This window comes from Acinonyx jubatus, chromosome F2 (genome assembly GCF_027475565.1).
Source record: "Acinonyx jubatus isolate Ajub_Pintada_27869175 chromosome F2, VMU_Ajub_asm_v1.0, whole genome shotgun sequence".
Taxonomy (NCBI): domain Eukaryota; kingdom Metazoa; phylum Chordata; class Mammalia; order Carnivora; family Felidae; genus Acinonyx; species Acinonyx jubatus.
The window spans coordinates 43,250,053-43,273,290 of NC_069394.1; the positions used below are offsets into that span (position 1 = coordinate 43,250,053).

General features: G+C 38.7%; 1 protein-coding gene across 15 annotated transcripts in view; it reads left to right on the forward strand.

Annotated features, from left to right (window-relative positions):
* TRIQK (triple QxxK/R motif containing) overlaps positions 1-23,238 on the forward strand; it is a 283,919-nt gene that overhangs the window by 182,236 nt on the left and 78,445 nt on the right. For 8 of the 15 annotated variants that reach the window (XM_053208564.1, XM_053208566.1, XM_053208572.1 and 5 more), the window contains one exon: positions 15,282-15,432. The exons of 6 other annotated variants lie outside the window; for them this stretch is intronic. In XM_053208564.1, coding sequence (XP_053064539.1) covers positions 15,282-15,432 — 151 coding nt within the window. The remainder of the gene's footprint in view (positions 1-15,281; positions 15,433-23,238) is intronic. One more of the 15 variants, XM_053208574.1, reaches the window with a different exon arrangement.

The window sequence follows — 23,238 nt, forward strand, 5'->3', positions numbered from 1 at the left end:
CTTATTGTACCACACATACCTTGCTACAGATAGGTTGGGACTAGAATCTACTGCAACTTAAGGGAAATGAAATGGAAACCACTGTGGGGGTGGGGAAGTAGCATGTCCTTCAAACAGTTTGCCAGCACTCAAGATGATTCTGTTCCTGGAAGGTATCTACAGACCATACTTTGAGAAATTGTGTTTGTGTGTGTGTGTGTGTGTGTGTGTGTGTGTGTGCATAATATACATATACATTCAATACATTCAATGGAGTCAAACATCTGTATCTCCATATCCATATCAGTATCTATCTGTGACTGATTATATTTTCCAAAGAGGTCATAACAATGCTGTATGCTATTCTAGAACATCACCGATTTCTTAGAAAGAGGTAGAGCTTAATTGCCCTTTCTTTAATTCTGAGTGGGGTTTGGACTTGCTCATAACCAAGAGAATGTGGTGGAAGTGACACTGCATAACTTCTGATGCTTGCTAATGACAGGAAATGTGGCACAGAACCCCCGTGCTGGTGCACAAATCTCCACGTAAGCAGTGCCACTGCCCTGAGGCTGCCATGCTGTGAAAGTCCAACCTGGTCCATGTGGAGAGACCACATGGAGAATCCTTGTGGCTAAATGAAGAGAGAGAAGCCCTGCCAGCTCCCAGCTGTTCTAGTTCTAGCCACCATCTGACCACACCTGCATGACACCCTGAGCTAGGAATAGCCAGCCAAGCAAATGGTTTCATCCATAAAATGCATTTAGAACAGTGCTCCACACATAAAGGTACACAAAAGAGTATAGTAGTTATTATCACCTATTAGGAAACACAAGGGTGCATTTAAATGCTTGGATTACATGTGTTATTCACCTTAACTGGGCAGCTTCAAATCCCCAGCTGCAAGCAGACACCTGGAAGGTGGAGGGAGTCTTAAACTCCTGAGTCAAAATCTTGCATAATACCTGATTATGAATGCTGGAAACTGGAACTAGAAACTTCCCAATCTCAATAGCCATTCATTACCTCCTTCAGTATGATCTCAAAGCACAAATTCCTAAAATGACAAAAACACTTTTGTAATTCCTTTGTTGGTGTCTTTTTATGTGTTCTCTGTCCCTTTCTCTCTCTCTCTCTCTCCCTCTCTGTCCTTCCCCTTACCCCCATGCTTATTCTTGTTCTCACTCTGAGTGTCGCTACTAGAATGATTGGCTTGGGACAAATGTCTTATCTATTTAAAATAAGTACCTTTCATTTCAGTATGGGTTAGTGATCATTCAACCTAGAGGAATTCAGAATTCAGTGGGGGTACATTCTCAGCAGGTGTCCCATATCGCTTTCTGTCATATTTTCATTTCTTTTCCCTTTTCCCTGTTACCTCTGTCTCTACTCTGCTTCACGTAGACTGGTCCTATAATAACTTAGTTTTCTGATGAATTAGGATGGAATTATGTCTTTCTTCCCTCTACAATTTTATTTGACACCAGGTAGAAATAAGGACTATAAAAAGAGTCTATTCCTACTACTATTGAAGACCATCTACCTGAGGGCAAAAGCAAGACAATGAAAAGTAATAAGACAGCTCAATTAATTATAATCTTTCCAGACCTCAACTGCTATACTGGTTACAAGTACCACTATGCCTAGCACAGTGCCCCACTCAGGTAGGCATACGATGAGCACATATTAAATGAATGGAAGCATTTTAGATCATGTTTATTCCGTTGATAGTATCATACATGCTTTTTGTTTGTGGAGTCACAGAGGAATTTACTAGGGTTATATCAGGGGCCCCTGTGGTATTCACAGTCTGTTTTCTCCTCACTGGGCTACCCAAATGGCAGAGTGAAGGCTAGGAGCTTCTCCTGTGACAAGATAGCCATGACATGCAGGCAATTACTTGAATTTGTGCATTTTTTTAATTAAAAATTCATGTCTTCATGGGTTTCTACTCCATTATACATTCTGTTTATTTTGATATATATATATATATATTATATATATATTGCATATATATAATATATATATTATATATATATTTGAGGTAAATATATATATGTATTTGAGGTAAATATATATATATATATGTATACATATATATATATATATTTGAGGTAAATATATGTATATATGTATATGTATATATGTGGTTTTTTTTTTTTCATCAAACAGCCTTCACGGAAAAGAGTCTTGCAGGGCATGCCAGGATGATTCCAAGCAAGCTTCATCACCTCCCAAGGTAGCACGTCTCCCCGAGTTTCCACAGCACTGGCACTGGGTTGCGGAGCTCAAATGTAGACATCAGACATACCCAGGTTTGAAAGCCACCTCTGCCACTTCTATTGCTCTGCATCCTAAGCAAGCCTCTTCACCTCCTCCAGCTTCAGTTTTCTCATGTATCAAACAGGATTGTTAGGAGGATTAAATACATGAAGTGCTTAGATAATGGGTATGGTAAATAAGTTTTCAGCTCCGTTCCTGTTACAATGTGTTGATTAATGAGCATTTTTGTATTCAGTGTTGGAACTGTATAGAGGTGGTGCCGTTTCATGCCCAGTTTTATGAAGAAGTTGGGAGGAGTGGGCACTAGAAGGTCAAGGAAGGCAAAGGTAGAGTGACCAAGGCTAGAGCAGAGCAGAAGCTTGTTGATTTCCTTCTCCTGACTGTTGTGTATAGCCTGGGTGGTCTTTGTAGTAGAGGCTGGGGCTGGAGTTGGAAGGGAGGCCTGATCCTAAACTGGATTATGCCTTCCGTTCTACTATCTTAGAAAGCTGCCCTGAGGTGATATTTAACCTTCTCCAATGACTCACAGTCAAGGGGATTTTCCGTTGAGGCTTAAATTCGAACAGATTCCAAGTTGCAAGACCTACCTGAATGCAAATGAGGACAGTGGTCACTGAGACCAAAATGTGCTGATTTAGGTTTATGAAGCTCAAGTCAGTTGACCTGGCAGCTTGGGTGTGAGATGAAGTGGAACTTAAATGTGCAAAGTGGTCATTTTCAAGGCATCTGCCATTTGGAGTCAGACTTTCCTGATGATGAGAGTCTTGCCCGTCCCTTTTGTGTTGACAAAAGTGTTTGGGCCATGGCTGGCAATAAGGAACGGTAATAACGCTTATAAAAAGTCACCTTACATTTGTGTCGCATGCCACATTGAACAACGCAGTGTCATATCCATTATCGTATTTGATCCTTGAAGCAATTCAGTGAACTAGAAAAATTACTGCAGCCTGAGATTAGCCATTTTCTTCGAGAACCTATGGTCGCTAGCATTCATTTCGAGTGTGTGCTCCTGTGCTGTGTGTACAGTGACTGCCTTTCTGTTTGCAGTATCTATTCTCTGCTGTTTAAATTTTACTTTTTCCATAATCCGTTGACTTTATAAAATCTCCCCATCCTCTGACTCTTTCCATCTTACTCTAATATATCTCTCTAGCATTAGTAAAACTAATTATTGAGAAGAAATGCACTTGGAGACTGGACTCTTGGCTGAATTTCTGCTGGAAATGCTCCCTATAGTAGGTGTTAATATAATTAAGTTATTTTTCTCCCTCCCTCCCTCCCTCCCTTCCTTCCCTCCTTTCCTTATCTCCTTCCTTCTTTCCTTTCTTCCTTCCTTATGTTTCTAGGGAAAAATGTGTGTGTGTGTGTGTGTGTGTGTGTGTGTACGTGCACATGCGTGTGGACTGAAGAAAGTTTGATGAAGTGTAAGGAAAAGGATGGATTAAATTAATCAAAGTGAAAAAAATTGTCAAGTTCCCAAAAAGATCCTTATAGGTTAAAGGCAGGATGTACATAGGTGTGAATCTATAGTAACTATGATTTTGTGGTACATATTTCTTTTGGTGAGATGATGTCATCAGGTTCTGGTTGTGCTGCTTCAGCTATTATATTGAATACAGCGACAACTAAAATCAGTGATAATTAATCATTTTTTTTCAATAATTTTATGTTTAGGAAAGATATTGTCTTCCCAGTTTCAGTTGCTAACATTTATCAGGTAAATCAACATTCTCAAATGTGCGTGTGATAAATATTGCCCTACAATCATCATGATCCTTTCCCTAAATGATTCTGCCTTGTATTTCAAGATCTTTATTTTGCCAGATGGTATTGAGATCACTAATACAGCAATCAAGAGTTCCCATATATGCAGAAATGTAACCATCAGAGACGGGTGTTAACAGAGTGAGAATTATATTTTTCATACTTGTGAATTTTAGGATTCTTAGTGAGATACGCATGTTTCATATATGGTGTAATATGAATGTCTTTTTAAACAAATAAAAGGTTCAACACATACCTGCCGCAAAACATTACCCCAATAATGATAACAATAGTTTAACAGGAAAATTCCAAAACAATACCTACCATATGGTAGAAACATAAACCTGTTTGTCTGACACTTTTTCCCATTTGATTTAGGCTGAATTTACCAAATATTTTGATAGAGGGGAGGCCTTTTAATGTTGTGACTAAAAGCTTAGACTCTGAAGTCAGAACTGGGTTTGGCTCTGATTTCTGTTGCTTCCCAGCTAAGCTTTGCAGGACTGGTCTTCTCATCTGTACAGTGGGTATCAGATTAGTATCCAATAAGGTTGCTAAAATTATAAAATAAGATAAAGACTGTGAATTGCTTAGCAAAACGTTTAGCATACAGTTGGTGTTCAGTACATAGTATTATGGGTATATTATTATTTATGAATAGCAATGACTTCAGTTAGATTAGCTCACATTTGGTATATCTCATATATCCTGGAATATATATATTGTTTCTTTTACACTATCTAAAATCAGAATTTCCTCTGTGTTTATAAATTTATTTATTACGTATTTATTGAGTAACTACTATGTGCTGTATACCTTCCTAGAAGCCCTTCCTAGAAGCTAAGCCAAGAATGGCAAGCTAAGTAAAGTCTTTCTTTTCACAGGAATTGTGGTCAGTCGGAGAAATAGATGATAAAGCAGCAACCTCACCACTCCTGTTTGTTTGTCTGTTTAGCTGTGGAGTGCTGATCAGGGATTCCTGCCTTAAGGCCACTGGAAGTCAGACTCTGAGCATTTGTACTGAGATCTGGAACAGAGTGGGGAATTGTCAGTAGCCATGCATCTAGAAAATCCACTGTTTCATCTGGGAGCTCTGGGCTCTAAGGCAGTCGGCCGTGCGCTGCAGTTTATGCCTTTGCCACCATTTCACAAAGCGCGATTGATGTGTGCCTGTACCTTTCCTTCAGATCACCTCATCAGTGCTCAGCAAGTGATATAACATGAATAAGTAGGTTAAGGGTCATTCTTCATGAAAAACCATTGTTCAAGAATGCTCGGTATTTCTGGAGTATGCTGAATGTAGACAGTGATCAAAACAAATGTGTTTTCCCACCTTCATTTATTTCCTGGTAAAACAAGATCTACCTCCCCACCCCCCTTCTCTATTTAAATCTTAGAATTCAAGGTCTTAATGGAACTAAAACGGAACTCTTCAAAGGTAGCTTCTGGAGTGTAGGTGCATAGATGGCGGAGGACTTTGGTGTCCGTGGATCTGGGCTTCCTTAGCAAGTAGGCCAGGGGACCGTTTCTGGGTCTGACTTTCATGGAGGGTCTTCCTGGAGTTCTTAGCTCCTGAGCTAAAACCAATGCAAGCCTCTTCCAATGCCTTGGGTGTTCACTTCAACAGACCCCAGTAAAAGCGCTCAGAAGCAAGGAAAAAGTTTTCCTCCTGGCTCTCAGTAGTGAATTACAAACTGGCGTTCTCTCCTCCCATTCTTAAAACTCGAAGGGTGGTACCAGGCGGCGATGCTGACAGTGTGCATTCGCAGATGCCACCATATGGGTCTCGGAAAACTAGTTGCACTGATGATTCCCTGCACATGTAGGAGACAGTTTGCATTGTTGGCATCGTCCCTGCACAGAAACAAGCACAGCTTAGCAAGGCTGAGCAGATGGAAGTGGATCTGGTGCCAGGGAAGCAGTGAATTAAAGGTTATACCCACCAGGTTTGATGCGGTGCCAGTTTGAATTGGTACAGAAGCTTCAGCCCACCTGCTTATTGGCCTCATGACATCTGGCATCTTTTTATTTTATTATTTTTTTTAAAATTTGGGCCGAATTGAAGGCAGCAAGGAAAAATGTCATTTTAAAAGCCGGTTACAAGTCAATGGATTTAAACTTTTAACCAAAAAAAGGCCTACAGGTCCTTCGCGTTAATGTTCCGTATTAATGATTTTTTATAAAACCTTGGGGAAATGATACTCCGAGGTGCTGAATTGTGCTGCATTTTATAGCATAATATAATGGAGAGGGTGGTCTGCTAACAACACTGGCTCAAAGTTGCTAAATAGTGACCACGAAAAGGGCCATTATCTGTAGCCTGTATGTTGCAGTTGGGAATCCGGGAGGAAAAGAAACTTGTTTTCTATTTATTCTACTGCTTTTTGCACCATAATAATGAGAAAACATTGTGGCATTTCACCTGGAAGCACACTGTAAGAGGTGCTTTCCACCTTTAGTTTGTTCCTGTAAAGTTTTTTCTGTAGCAGTGTATTTAGTTATGCTGTATTTCAGCTGCAATCCCCACTCGCTCGGCACACATTTGTATACTGTGTACACAAATATGCAACATCCCCAGCCCCAGGGTAGCAGTGTGTGCATACTGAAACCTGTTTGTATGTCTCCTCCATTTGGGATTTGCATGCCTGCTCCCTGGGTGTGAAATGAAAGCACGCAATGGAGTTGCACTCCGAGGTGATTAGCTTTTAACTGAGCCTTTTGACTCAAAGTGTACATTAGGCCTGGCTTAGAGGACCCACAATTCATTGATTTTAAATTGACTTCTAATGATGTTGCATCAAGCTCTGTATCAACGTTCTAGAGGTAAAAGAAATCATTAAGTAAATGTATTAAATGTCTAAAATGAAATCAACTTTTCATCCCACAAATCTGACATGTATCATCATACTACTGATTTTTTCTTCCATTGGAATTGGCTTGATTTTTTTCTCTCTCTTTTAGAGGTTATAACAGCCACGAAACTTTGTGGTAGTGTAGTCTTTTCTTTTCAGAAAAAAATATGGAGGAGAAACATTGGTTAAAAAAAAAAAAGAGAGATAGAAATTCCTCCTAAGTTTTGCTCAGTGAAGTTAGAGGGAGAAAGAAGAGAAACCAGGACAGGAGAAAAGAAATTGGAAAGCCAGTAACTTGTTCTCATTTTAAACTGTCCAAACAGCCTACAGACAGACCTTGAAGATGTAATATCTGTGTAGTCCTCAGAATATGTAAGAGAACTGGTAGGTGTCTGATTGAGAAATTCATTCTGTTAGTTCTGGATGTAATCTGGAAATGTGCTGTCTGTTTCACAGCCTTTGAATATTGTAATGACTTCTTAATATTAAAAGTATTAATTATTAATGTTAAAGTATTAAAACATTTTAAAATAATTTTAAAATATTCATACACTACTAATTATTAATATTAAAAAATAAAGTTCCAATTCTAAATTACATAAATTGGAACTATACCTTTTGCTAATGGTAATTCCAGGTGAAAGCCTATTTCTCAAAGAGAAGGAATCACTATGGAAAGAAAGACAGTTAAAAAAAAAATCTTCTAAGCAACAAGATTGGAAATGATGCCGGACTTTTATCAACCCATTTGTCATCAGAATCCCTAGGTTCACTTTAAGTTTAAATCTCAAATTGATTTGATCTAATTTAAAGGGTGCATCAGTCAGCATTTCACAATAGAATAAGGGCAGGAAAGAATAAAATCACCCCCATTGCAGAGCCTTCCTAACACACAAGGTACTTAGCACTCCCTCCTGTTCACGTTAACTAACTCATTTATATTTGATACTTCTTCATAACTCTATTAGACCGGAATTTCTTTCACAAGCTTCTAAGGTGTTCTTCTATAATAATGCGCCTTCATTATAGTTTTCCAAAGACCTCTCACTGTTGTCACAGTCAAAACTTATACATTATTCAGTGTTGTTATAAATAATTCTTGGTAGAGACCAGGTACTAAATTGCTACCTCATATTCATTGAAGCGAGAGAATCTGTTTCAAAGTTCTGCAGATATATAGGTAACCCAGAATATTCCAAGGGAAATAAAAGAAATACATTTTTGTATTTCTCCAACTGAGCAGTTTTAATGAGGCAGTGGTTAAAAAAAAAATCCCCAATGAACGATGGCACTGAAACTTGTAAAGTTATAACCACAACAAGATGATATCCAAGCATAATTTTATTTACCATGTATCTGATAACATTGCCTTCTGGGCTCTCTATAATATAATATATTGCTGAATACTCTCTCTCTTCTGTATATATTTACAATCTAATACTCATTGTTAACAGACACAAGAGCTGGTAAAAATGGGTCTGGGTAGAGAGCTCTATGGATTAGCTGGGAGGCAAGATCTTAAGAATTCTCTCAGCAAACCAGATTGTGGATTTTATATTTATATTTTTAAAGATATCTTCACCATCTATGTATAAAATAACCAACTTGAAGTCCAAGTAAATGCTCGTGTCTCAGGTTTTCAGAACTGAAGTTTTATTTTCCTACTCGTGGTAATGGGCATTTCTGAGATTTCCTATTTATTTTCTGATATCTCAGTATAGTATCTTTTGTATTGCCTACAACTTCTTTAACATCCATAACGCTTTGGGGATGTTATTCAGATGAGTAAATAAATCTACCTCTTTAGATTTTTCTTTCCTTGAAAAAGTCAATGTTTTGAATGCAGCCCTTTGTGGAAATGGTGTCTCTTAAATTTCTCATCTCTAAAACACCACCCATTTGTCTATTTGGAATTCTTTAAAGAGAAAAGGTAATCCATTTTGTTATTAATAGTCAGTATTGATTTTGAATATTTATGACCAAGGGTTCACTATAGGTGCTTTAAAAAATAAACCCAGAAAATCAATAATTTACCCTCAAGTTAATGAAATAAAAGAAAAGGTTCTGAAAGACTCAATTTACATGGACTCTGCATTGAGAATAATGGTCTCACGAATTTAGCTCAGCCAAATTCTGCTCTACAGCTGCTATCATCTTTAATGTATATTTTTGCATTGTCTAAGATATGGCCATACTGCAGAGTAAGGTAAAATACAGTACCGGGTACAAAATAGAGATTCAAAACATTTGTTTAATGGCTGTATGGACCATGCAGTAAATCAGTTCTTTCTTCCTTCCTTTCTTTCTTTTCTTTCTTTCTTTCTTCTTCCTTTCTTTCTTTTTCTTTCTTTCTTTCTTTCTTTCTTTCTTTCTTTCTTTCTTTCTTTCTTTCTTTTTTTTCTTTCTTTCTTCCTCTTTCTTTCTTTCTTTCTTTCTTTCTTCTCTCTCTCTCTCTCTCCCTCCCTCCTTCCCTCCTTCCCTCCTTTCCATCTCTCTCCCTCTCTTTCTTTCCTTCTTTCATTAACAAAAATGGAGCATATATTATGGAAGTGGCTGAGAACACAGATTCTGGAGTGAGATTGCCTGGGTTCGAACCAGCTCTGCCTCTTGCCAGCTGTGTGAGTCAGGGCAAATTACTTAACCTCTCAGTGTCCCAGTTTTTCCCTCTGTAAAATGGAGAAACTGTAACTACTGCTAATACCAAACTTTTGAAGCTTTATAAGGAATAACATATTTATTAAGAATTTAGTTGGGGCACCTGAGTGACTCAGTCAGTTAAGCGTCTAACTTTGACTCAGGTCATGATCTCACGGTTCGTGGGTTTGAGTCCCGCATCAGGCTCTGTGCTGACAGCTTGGAGCCTGGAGCCTGCTTCAGATTCTGTGTCACTCTGTCTCTCTCTGCCCCTCCCCTACTCACACTCTCTCTCTCTCTTTCTCTCTCTCTCTCAAAAATAAATAAACATTAAAAAATTAAGAAAAAAAGAATTTAGAGCAAATCTGGGTACACTGTAAGTGTCTTATGAGTATTTGATCAATAAGTAGATAAATAAGGATAAGTAAGTGATAAAATTCCCAGCACAGAGAATAGAGCAAGGCAAGGTCTTTGTTCATAATATATTCAAAATATTCAGATATTATTCTAGCCTGGAAATGCCTAACATGCATAAAATCCCCTTTTAATTGGATGGAAGTTTAGGTTTTGAGCTCAAGAAGATGATATTTACCATATTAGCAAGCATTATCCCTTCAAATCAACATAGCTTCTCTTTATTCTTGTGGGCAAAATTATGAAATCATTGCAATATATGTTTATTATTCGTAGTATATTCTTATTTTATTTTTAAAAAGTTTTTTAACGCTTATTTACTTTTGAGAGAGGGAGGGAGGGAGAGAGAAGGCGAGTGGTGTAGGGGCAGAAAGAGGGAGACAGAGGATCCAAAGCAGGTTCCATGTTGTGAGCATAAAGCCCAGCACAGAGCTTGAACTCCTGACTGTGAGATAATGACCTGAGCCAGTCAAGAGTCGCTTAACTGACAGAGCCACCCAGGTGCCCCAGTATCTTCTTACTTTATAATCACTCTTCATTGAAAGGAGAACTAATCTAATGTCAGGTTATCACACTTTTTAGCTGATATTCTAGTTATCAGATTTGTAGGTCTGTGAATGATTTTCACTGCGTCTCCTCCGCCAGGCATAGTTAGCTTTTAAGCCCTTTTCAATAATGATAAACTCAAAGCATTTCTTTCCTTTAAGACACTTTTAGTTAGTGCCAGATAGATGATTTGGGGGTGCAGTGAAAGTGTCCCTGAATACTTAACATATAAATTCTGTGCTCCACATCCTGTTAGTCCCAAACGTCTGTTGATTCTGAATCAGCAATGTTTTTCCACTTCTATCTCCATCCCCAACATGACTGCTTTAGTTCCTGGCCTCATCATTTACTACTAGAAATTCTGAGAAGTTTCCTTCCTTGCTTCCTAGCTTGCTTGTTCCTTTCCCTATATCTCATTATCTGCACTGCATTTAGAATGAGCTTTCCAAATAACATCCCTGATCGCCCTACTCTCATGCTCAAAAATCCAATAGCATCGCATTGCCTCAGCAGAAATCCCAACCCTGTTGCCCATGACACTCACCTGGGCGAACTCTGCCTCTGAAGATGTTGAGTCAATATGAATTCGGTGAGCTCAGACTCTCACCCTGGGAATTTTGATGAAGCCTCTCCATGGACCAATGTTTGAGAGCCACCAGCCAGAAGAAAAAGGCAAAGTACACAAACCCTCTCCAGACTTGTCCTTGTCCTTTCTCCCTCCACTCCCGCATACCTACTCCCATCTAGTTGGAGTCTTTACCTCCATACTTGCAGGTGCTTCACTCCTGGTTTGGTATTGAACTCCCCTTGGTGACTACTGGTGATGGCTCTGGAACAGTGGGTAGCTTCTTCTGCAGTATTCTCAAACACTCTGCCTCCCTTGCATTTCATATTTTCTTACTTTTATCATTAGAAGAATTGGTAACACAAGGAGTGCTGGAATAATGGAGTTAAGAGATGTACAGTTCAATTGGGCAAAAGTAATTCAGTGCAATAAATCCCATTTTCTGCTTCAGTCTATTGGAGAACACTAAAGATAGTTACAGTACAAAGCACCCTCCTCCCAAGTTTTTCTCTTTCCAGTTTTCTTACAACCCACCTGCCATAACACCTTTCTTTTCCAAACTTCCTGGAGAGTCTTCGACATAACCTGCTCCATTTGACTTTTATCATCCTCAGCCCTCTTTTTTCCTTATGATTTTGCAACTTGAAAGTTTTAGAGAGCAATAGCACTTCCCTTAGAAGGCTGAGAAGGTCAGAGAACCTCAACTGTGGTCGTCTTTAGTGTATGAGCGTTGTGCCCGGTGGTTATGGAGAGGGGAGATTTGGCAACAATTGTACAGAATCCTGCCTCTCCCATTTCACCTTGGGTACCTTAAGATTAACAGTGACATCTTAGTGATTGCGATTTCTCTGTGCAAACACATATCTCAAAACACATTAAAATAATAGGTGACTAGTGTGTTTTGAATATGTATTGTGTCCACTTCTCAAAATTGCACTAAGGAAAATCTAACTTATTTTCTTTATAATAATACAGAACTGATAAGATCGGAAGGTATTTTGTCTCCTCCCTGTTAAAATTTTCTCTTCTCACTACCCTCAAAAGAAAAGGTTTCCTTTGCCCTTGTATACCAATTCCTATAGCTATGTCACAACTTACTCCAACCTTAATGATATAAGCAATGGTTTCTACGTTTGCAAATTCTTCAGGAGAGGTATTCAGGAAGCACTTGACAGGGCAATTCTCACTGGGGTTATGTTATGGAAGTCAGAGGGCTACTGTCTGAACTCTCTACTGGGGCTGAGGACCCACTTTCCTGGGATGTTCACTGAATGCCTATCCACAGGGTAGCTTGGGTACCCTCGCCACACGGCATCTGGATTCCTCTAGATTGTGTAATCAAGAAGCCAAAGCAGAAGCTGCAATGCCTTTTATGACCTATCGTCAGAAGTCACACATTGTCACTTCTGCCCCATTCATTCAGTCATGCAGGGCCAGTCTTGGTTCATTTTGAGGCAGGACTACACAAGGTCATAAGATATTGGAGGTGTGGATCACTGGGGGTCATTAGGGAGGCTGGCCACTCTTTTCTGCAAGACGAATTGTGGATTAGCTGCTGTCGTAAGAGTTAGAGAGCAGGAAGTATTGAAAAGCATAATGTTTTATAGCTGGAAAAGATGGAGACCTTATGGTCTAATCAAGTATTCTTGAGTCATAGATCTAGAAGTGGTTTTAAGAATTAGCTAATTCGGCCATTTAGGTCACAGATAAGGAAAGAGAGGCTCAGCAAGGACGTTTGTGTCAGAGCTGAGACAAGTGGCCAGAACTCTTGTATCCCAAGCCAATAAAGGATCAAATGAAGACAGCAGGAAAGCAAGCAAACTCTCTAGGAATATCTGAGAAGGAAAACTGCAACGTGTTCTTTTGATGTTTAAACATAATCTGAATTTGAGTCAACATTATAAATTGCATAATTTTTATGACTGCCATGCAGCATGGTTGTGACTTTGCTTGTCGGTAAAGTGTGCCACACACTAATTTATGTGGGCTTTATTTGCTTGCAACATTATGTTCTTTTGACATGTTCCTAATTGTGCTATTTGCTGATCATACAATGCAGTCATTTGCTGAGAAATTAAAATTAAATGAAACATTATCTGTTCACTTATCTCATAAAAACTAGAAACCTATTAAAAGAAAACTCGAAACTTTAAACTAAGATATAGAGTATTAGAAAGATTTTTTAAATTGGTTAAATAAATTAATCATTGACACTAAGCAAAATCTTAGCAGTCAATTAGAAATCAAATTGTCCAAAATAGAATGTCCCGAATCCTGTTTTTCCTTGCCTAGAAGTTAAGTCCAAATAAATTTTATTTATTAGTGTAGTTTCTTTCAATAATGAAGTTCTTTTACCTACTCTAATGGCCACAGACAAATCTATTTTTAAACTATAGCCATTCCTTCATTATTTTGACAACTTGAATTGAATATCACAAGTTACAGAGTGCAACTGTTTTATAGACTTTCTTTGCAATTGGAATACAAGACAAATAAAAGTAGACATAAAAAGGGTCATTTGATTTTGAAAGTTTTATGGCTGCGGTTACAGATCGGCATACATAGGGATAAAAATACTGGGCCTTGCATTAGTTCCCCCATATATTTTGCTTTGGCTCCTTAAGAGAATAGGATATGACAGGGGAGAAATATAAATTTTCAATTTGTTTTTTCTTTAGAGAAAAACCCACCTTATTTCTATGACCTAGGAGAGCACTGTGCTTGAATGGGACAATGTACCGATGCTGAGGTTAACTCTGTGCAGTTTTTGGACATAACTCTGGATGGGCATGGCCTGGGCAGCTAATGTTCCTTCTACCCACGTCATTAAGTGTTTCTCTATGAGGTTTTATCTTTCATTTTTGAAATGAAAATAGGCATAGCCAGGTAACTACTTAATCTACTTTTCTTCATTAAACATATACATAGACTATTTTAAATATAATTTTCCTGTAGTTGTGATTCTAATAATGAACTGTTGTTACCAGACATTCAGCTAAATGTTAAATCTAGCAGGACCTATGCAGAGTCCCAATGTGAATAATCATTTAATTTAGATTATTTATTACCCTTGTATTTTAAAAGCATCTTACATAAAATGTTAAAATTATATCTTCCATATCTACTATTTAATGACCTGAACTTCTGTGCACTAGTCTCCTGTTATTCTGTAAGCAAACCGTGTGAGTTTTCTGTGTAATTGAAGGGCTAGAGAATACTCTTTCTGTCTGAAGGCAGAAAAGGTTGAAGGTTGAAAATATCAGTGTTTTCAAGGTGAAGGAAATAACAATAAGAAAAATTAGCACTTTAAATTAAGCTCCTGTTTTGGTTGAGGCCTGTGCATAAGACAATTTTAGCACAGAGGTTTTGTAAAGCTCATAATGGGCAAGGATGAAAAAAAAAAGTGAGAATAATTAATCTTTAGATAAAATCTCTAATGGAAAAAATACATACTCAACAAGAAAATTAAAATCATGTTACATATTTTTTATATCTCTGTAATTCTAATATAAACTTTATTTCTTATCTCCGATTTTAATGTTTTCTGTTTAATTTTGGTTTCTTTGTCATTGCACACTGCTTAGCATCAGTTTGATGCAAGTTCAAAAAATAATAAGCAAATTACAAAAAAATGTTTTTTTGTTGTCGTCGTAATGTAATTCTGATGCTCATTTTGTAAAATCTCCAAATGCCCTCTTCATGCCTCTTTTCCATGTTTATTTCTTTCCCTCCTTCCGTGTTTGCTTTGGCTTACAAACTTGTTCCTGCCAAATGAGTGAGTTGAAATGGGAACATTAATTTTTATGCGTGGAAGCGTGTCAGCTACAATGGGAGGGAAGGGGTGGTGAAGAAGGAGGAGTCGGGTGGAACAAAAACAAGCCAGCAGATATATTCCACCAGACTGTGACGTTACAAGGAAAAGCTCAGGCAATCATAATGTCATGTATGCTTTTTATTAAAGATGCCAGTGGACAGGGGTTACAATAATCTTCTCAAAAATCCAATCTCTTGGCTTGAAACCTTGTTCCCAACATTAAGCCATTTAGGCTGTTCACCTAACTTACAATGATCCTTGTTTCAAAGACCTATTATTAAGATATGCCAGCAAGGCACTTAAAACTAGACAACAAATGTAGGAAGACAGAAAACATTAAGATGACAAGAGTACTGATTTTCCTGTAGTACCCTTAAAGTTCTTTACAGCCTCTAGTGGATTAAACAGACTGTCTATTTTGTTCTTCCAGCAGTTTCCATAGGTCATTCTATGATCCGGAAAGTTTGTCTGCTTCACCTTCTGCTGGTTGGCATTCCAGTCTGGTGAGATTCCCTGAGAGTGTGATAGCCACGATCGGGTCCTGGAGAGAGTACACTCTTCGGAGCTCGAAATCTTGGGTGGTAAGCCTGGGCTTCAAATATTATTCCATGTGGGGGTATGAACACATCCCTTAACCACTCTGACTCTGTTTCTTATCTGTCTAAAAGGTGGATAATAATACTAATCATAAAGTTATCTCTCCAATCTCCGTATTTACAAGATTTTGAAGTCTATCAGTAATAGTGATGATGATAATAATAAGTAGCATGATGTTTACCAAGGTAATTTATCAACCCTAAAGCACCAGCCAGCACAGGCATGGTTGTCTAGCCCATTACCCCAGCAACATTGCCCACCATTTTGTGGTGTTCACACATAAGGCTAGAAATACGCCTGCTTGAGTGTAAACTCTTCTAAGGCAGGGTCTATGTTTTCCTTACTCCTGATGCCATGCATACAACTCATTGCCAGGCATTTAACAGGTGATCAGTAATGTTTGCTGAATGACCACCTAAGTGAATATGATAGGTAATCATGTGAAGGGCAAATAGTTTTGCATTCTATACTCTCCGGAATAAAACTATACTAGCACTAGGATGTTATAGGATGACAAATAGTGATTCAATGTAAGAAAGATGAAAATTAAACCTCAGAGAAATCCAAAAATGCAACAGGGTACTTTTTAAAATAATGTCTTTTGATCACAGTTTTCCTTAGTGGAGGTTATTGGAACCATGAGGAAAAACTAGAAAATAACAAGAAATGACAAAATTCAGGGACTCCAAACAATGTCTTTCATGCTCTGTATCCATCACGGGTTGGCAGAGATGCTTTGACCATTTGAGTCCCCTGGACCCAGATTGATTGAACAACCATCATCTTGAATGCTGCCCAATCATCATGGCTGAGAGAAAAGGAATGCACTATAGAAATTTGTGAATGGGCAACTAAATGCTGCAGCCTGTGAGCGACACATTATTTCTATTTTACAACTGATTGGCAAGAACTAGACATTTGACTCCAAACATAAAGAGATCAGGAAATACAATCCCACACTGTATGCAGATGATAGCAATATTAGTGACCACTGTATAAACCCAATCAATGGATAGGGATGTTGTAAAGAGAATTACGTAGGACTTACGAGGGCGGCTGAATTATGAGAAATGTCAATCCTTGATTGGATGATTTTGCAAATGCATATATTTTTCCAACCCCTCTGTAGTGTCTGCAAGCTTTGTTTTCATTTAGCAAATCACGTACATTGCGCTTGTACTTCCAGACCAGTGAGTTCTAAATACACCTATGTTCAACTGCTTTCTAGAATTATTGACTTGTATTTGTGTCTGTTACCCTTTTCTGGGTTGTTTTCTATTTGGGAGACTTTGCCAAATACTGATTGTCATATTCTATCATGATTTCATAGATTTCACTATAGAAATGTATACCAGCAACACTGTTTTGAATAGGCATACTTGAAGACAACTTCTCATTGTAAGGCAATTTCTCAATGGCCATAATGACAACTATTTCTCGGAAGACTAGAGTGTACCTTTAAGAGAGGTTTACATTACATGGACACCCATTGCGATGGAAAACTGAAATTCCAGGCAAGTTGATGGGAAAGTGCAGGCTTCTAAGATAGCAACCTAGGGAGCCATTTTCATAACAGATCGCTATTTGTGGTGCCATATTCTTGCTTTCTAATATACCGTGCATCAGCATGGGTCTGTCTGTACATGATAAACAGAGGCAGATTTTTGTGGCTTAATGAGTTGTTTTTCGAAGGCTGCAAAGTTAAAGTGAAGCTAGGTACTGCCCTGGATAGAGTAGAAATCCCATGGTCAATGCACGGAATCTAGTGTTCTAGTTAATATGTAGTTCTTTCTTCGGCACTGTTGTTTGATGATTGTGTGTGTGTGTGCATGTGCATGTGCCTGTGTGCTGTGTGTGTGTGTGTGTGCGCGTGTGTGCAGCAGGGGGATTACTGATCATGAAAAACCCATAGTAAAATCAGGTTTCAAAAACTCTTCTTTATTAAATATTAGATTTGTAATGGTGTTGTAAGGAAACCAAGGGGGGCGCAAGGGGGCACAGTGGCACAGAATGGTAAAATGCCTTTTATAAGAATCCTCACAAATACTGAGTTTGGCCATAATGGCAGGTAAATCAGTCCTCCTAAGCATATCTCAACATATGGTGGCTCTTGTGTATTATTTTGTGTAAAATGTTGTGGTTATCTTGGCTTGGGGCACTGGAGTGATTACAGGGTTCTACCCTCCCATTTTTGCTTACTGGTCTTTAGTGAGAAAACTTAACAGCCATTTGCCTAGGCTACTCTGAATGAGAAGCAATTTTTCTCCTCTGCCTTGCTGAATGATAATGAGGTGATGAGTGTGTTCCTCTCGGAAAGACGTGCTGACCTATCCATGCTGGAAGTTTGATGTGTTTAGCAGCCACTATCATGAGACTGTGGAGGAGGTAGGGCAAGACAGTATCTTTGGGGTGACTAAAAATACAGATGCCAAGGATGTACAGTGGAACTTGTCTGGATAGTTCCCTTAAGTGACTGTCATGTGAGGAAGGAATGTGTCAGAAGCGCCATCTCATCCTAAGCGAAGTATGTCACAACTGATAGGAAAGGACATCACTGCCTAATGGCTCTGGTTGAAGCAGAGCAGTACTCTGGAATTCTCCAAATGGTAAAGAATGACTGAGTTTGAAGCCAGCCTCTCTCAGGTGTATTTGTATCCCTCAACCAGAGAAAATAGAATTCTTTTTTGAAATTTATTTCAGATGCAGATAAGACTCGGAAGAAACACATGTGAAGTCCTTATTGGCCCAATTTACTCGTCATCTTACTCCGATGTGTGACTTTATTATGCCAAATCATATGGCTGCGTAATTATAGTATAATTGAAAAATTTCAAGCCACTGTGACTGAAGAAAAAGCAGGATATGATAGTAAAATAGGTCACAAGTAGTTAATTCAGAATGTGGAGAGCCAGATATAAATGCCTAGCTGTGCAGTTTAACATACTTTGTACTCATACACAAGTAACTCTGAACGCACGGTTTTCACTCCACTTTATTTTTAAAAAGTCCCACATAATCCATTAAAACTGTTACTGCAAAGATCGTGTGAGCTACATAGTGTAAGCATATCCATGTACACCTCTCTCATAACATAACATGTGAGGACTTTGTGCAGCTCAAAAGCACCACGCTTACTTTTTCATGTTTTATTTGTTAGTTTTATCTTGTGCCTTATTTGTTTGTTCCCCCACCAAACTCCTAAAGGTCCCAGACATATTTTGACCTTTTATTAGGCTTATGTACTTAATGAATATTTGAATAACTGTGAAGAAGATACAAGATCTCACGGCAGACTATGTTTTAGTATCTTTCAGAAAGTAGACTTTGAACCTGGCAGACGGTACTACTAGTAAAGGAGTAGTTCTTCTTAGGATGCAAATCCCTCTTAGCTCAAGAATTATTGACCCACAAGATGTATAATGGCCCCTTAGTTTATTATATCCAGTCCACTGCCACACAGGCATGCTTAGCCTTTGTGCTTTTGAGAGTTCAGCAAAGAACACTGATGTAAGCCCACTCCAGAGCTAAACGCAATCATTAGGTCACGATTCTTGTTTCTCTATTTCCCCAGCACCCTTCAGAGTATCCTGTTGTAATAATCCACATTGCACATACATGTCATTGAATTCAGGTCACAATTCAGGCAACTGCTCTGGAATACCAACAAGAAGCATCACTCAACAAGAGAATATGTCTTTATTCTGCACAGAGGATACAGACACGCCATGCTTTAGTCCACGCGACATGCAGGGCTTCTGAATACCAATGCTGTCTGCTAGGAAAAGAACTTCTTCAGCTACAAGAAGCCCAACCTTTCAGGGATGGGAATCCTTAAAATAAAAGCTAGAGGCCCAGAGCTACAAATGTGTTGATGTACAATTAATTCTAGCGGCATACAGTTAAGAAATAAGGTTTCTTTGTGGTTCAGCAACATAATCACACGTGGAGCATTGCCTATAAATCACAGGCACTTGTCATTCCTGCTAATTGGTGAACTAACCCATTAACGAGTCCCTTAAATGTTACACGATTTAGATATGTGAGCAGAGATATCGGTTATATTAGGAAATCCTGAAATTTGTATTACTTGTAAACAAAGAGCAGAGCAAAATATCTGCCTGGGGGTTGCTTGTGGTATTTCATTTCAAACTAAAGGAGGGCATTTGCTTTAGTCAATACCAACTCCCACCCATAACTATAAAAGCCTTGAATTGCGCAGGCTACAGGGTGTCATACTAGAGTGTTGTCAGCATTGAACAAAAGTCCTAAGCACATAATTCAGAGCAACTGATACAATAGTAAGTAGAGTTTTAAACAAAGGCAAATGCATTGGGCAGAGTCTTTTGAGCTATGTATTTTGAATAAAAAGCTAAACTTTGTACAGCTTGACTATAAAACCTTTCAATGAATTTTATGTCATTTTGAAGACAAAGAAAAGCACCACTCGAGAAGGCTGATTAATTGAATTGCTGTTTATTGTGCATGCCAACAGTGATGGAAATATACTTACCAATACACTTTTTAGCCACACAAAATGGACACCATCTAATCCAAAGGAGAGAATCGGGGAGGCACAAAAGCACTGTTGAATGTCTTCTGACGATGGTTCAGTGAGTGAAATGTAAAGCCAGGATTTACAAATATTACACAAGTGAACACTGTTACTGCACTCAGGCTGAAAAATCCTGTTCAAATCCAATAAGTGGTTTAAGATGTGCAAATAGAGGCTTCTGCAGGGAGTCAGGCATTAGAAGCCACCTGGAGCATGTGCTAGAGATTGTATCCATCAATACAGCAGCTGGGCTGAAATTATAAAGAGAGCTGCTTTTCATCACGCTTGTTTTAATGCATACATTTCTCCTGTCACTGGCACCCCAGGAAAACTACTAAGCACAAAAATGAATGGTGCCCATTACCTGATATTCATACTTGTGACAACAGAGGAAAGAATCACAACACAACAGTAAGCAAAAAAATTGATATCCAAATTATTTTTAAGTTGCTGCAGTAGGAGAAAATCTTGAAAACCAATTGGCAATATTTTAATAGGAGAAGTGGAGAGGGAAGCACGGTCATTTCGTATTTGATCATCAACGGTCCTGTCCTCAGGTGATATGGACAGGCTCCACGATTCTTTCCAAAGCAGGGTCACATTTTCAACGACATTTTGTACTTACAAAGGGGGAACGGTGTCCTCTCTAATGTGAGACTTAATGTAAAATGCTGGTTCAAGAAATTATGAGGAGACTATCGTTGGATCCCACCCATGCCAGTGTTAGAGACAGGGACCGTATTCCCTGAAACAGTTCTGTAAATGTTGGGCTGATGGACTGGTGCTCAGACCTTTCTAGCATCTTACGTGACTCATAACTGAGTACAAGTGCCAGCTATTGCCTAATTGTGCTTTCATAATGATGGTACAATCTATACATAACATACTATTAAACTGATGTCTTTGGGACAACACGGAAACAGCCTTAGTAATAGCTCGTTACTAAAAGGGCAAAACAAATCAATGTAACAAAAAGAGATCAGTGGTTGCTTCAGGTCTGGGGTGAAGATGAGGTTGACCTGAAAGAGGCACGCGAGAAGTTTTGGGGGCTATAAAAATGTGCTGTATCTTTGTCGTTACAGTGGTTACACAGGTGCGTGCACTTATCAAAGCTCATTGACCTGTGCTATTAAGATGGATGCATTTCATTGTATATAAATAATACCTCGACAAAGTTGATTTTTTGGAAAGCATCAGTATCAGAATGATCATTCCAGTATATTGTGGTTTGATAATAGAAGTGATATTTTCTATAACCAACCTTAATCTTCTCTTTCTCTTGTAATTTGTTGACCGTTTATGAACTCGCATTTCCCTTTGAAAGATGACTTACCCATTTGTTGAGGTTGTTGAGATTTACTCAAGAGTTAAACCTCTCCCCACATTGGATTGGTTTGGATGAGTTAATCAAGACAACAGGTCGTGGGGTGCCTGGGTGGCTCAGTTGGTTGAGCGTCCAATTCCAACTCAGGTCATGATCTCACAGTTTGTGAGTTTGAGCTCCATACGGGGTTCGCTGCTGTAAGACTGTCAGCACAGACCCTGCTTCGGATCTTCTGTACCCCTCTCTCTGCCTCCCCCCCACCCACCGCTTGTGCTCTCCTAAGAATAAAATGAAAACAAAAAAAGTAGGTCCTGACTTAACATTTAAGACTCTAAAATAGCTTGATGTGATTTTTTTTCCTCCCACAGAGTAGTGTGTGGTTTAGAGGAGACTGGTACAGTAGTTCAGGGAAAAGCATGTCTTTAGGTGTGATGGAAACAATGATGAACGGGAATATTAAGAGGCCTAATATCTCCCTACACCACTTCCATTAATCTCAGTGAACAACCATGGGTCACTCTGCCTTCCCAAGACTCAGTGTCTTCACCTGTAACTTAAAGCCTTTGCAACTAAACTGTAATTTTCAAGCTTATTTGATTTTATTGGCAGAATTCTTATTTCAAACAACATATTTGACAGAACCACAATGAATAAAATAGGTAAGAGTAGAGGTGTTTTGGTCGAATTAGAGGGTGGGGGACAGAGGCTGCCACTTTGTATATTGCCTGCTACTTGCAAATACACAGGCACCTTGTCGGAGACCTGCGTTTTCTCAGAGAAGTGTGAAAAACATGGTTATTCACTCCCGTTCCAATTTTAATATTTTAGGAGTCTATTGCGAAAAATGCCCCAGGGGCACCTGGGTGGCTCAGTCAGTTAAGCAACTGACTCCTGGTTTCAGTTCAGGTCATGATATCACGGTTGGTGAGTTAGAGCCCTGAATTAGGTTCTGCTCTGACAGCGCAGGGCCTGTTTGGGATTCTCGGTCCTCGGTCTCCTTCTCTCTCTGCCTCTCTCCCACTTGGGCATGCATGCGAGTGCGTGCGCGCGCGCACGCGCACACACACACACACACACACACACACACACACACACACACACACACTTTCTCTCTTTAAGAATAAAGAAAGATGGGGCGCCTGGGTGGCGCAGTCGGTTAAGCGTCCGACTTCAGCCAAGTCACGATCTCGCGGTCCGTGAGCTCGAGCCCCGCGTCAGGCTCTGGGCTGATGGCTCAGAGCCTGGAGCCTGTTTCCGATTCTGTGTCTCCCTCTCTCTCTGCCCCTCCCCCGTTCATGCTCTGTCTCTCTCTGTCCCAAAAATAAATAAACGTTGGAAAAAAAAAATTCTTTAAAAATAAAGAAACTTAACAAAAAAAAAAAAAGAAAGAAAAAGAATAATACCCCAAAGGTTAATGGTTTGTCTTTGTTTAAGTTTTTAAATTTTTGCTTAACAGTAAAAGATCACAAATTTGTTTTAGGGAAAACAATTTCAGATTTAACAAGTAAAAAAAAAAGTTGTTCCACATTATATTTTTATTTTCCTATACACCTTTTGGACAGTTATGATTATAGTGTATGATGTAAAAATTTTCTTTGTCCATAATATCATCACATTAGCACTTTCATACAAATTATTTAAAACTGTCCCCCTGATATTCTTTGGATTAATTTATTATCTCTCTCTGGTTAGATATTGTTTGCATATTTGCTTTTCAGCTTAGAGTAATACTTCACTGAAATCTAAAATTTATGCATAAAGCTATTTACCTATATCATGTAGATAAAATACATAGTTTACTAAATTGCTTTCTGAAAATCTGTACCCATTCATTCCCACCAATAGATATAAGGATCTAAATATTCTTTAAGTCATTAAGAGATGAACAGGTATTCTTACTTATTTTACTCATGC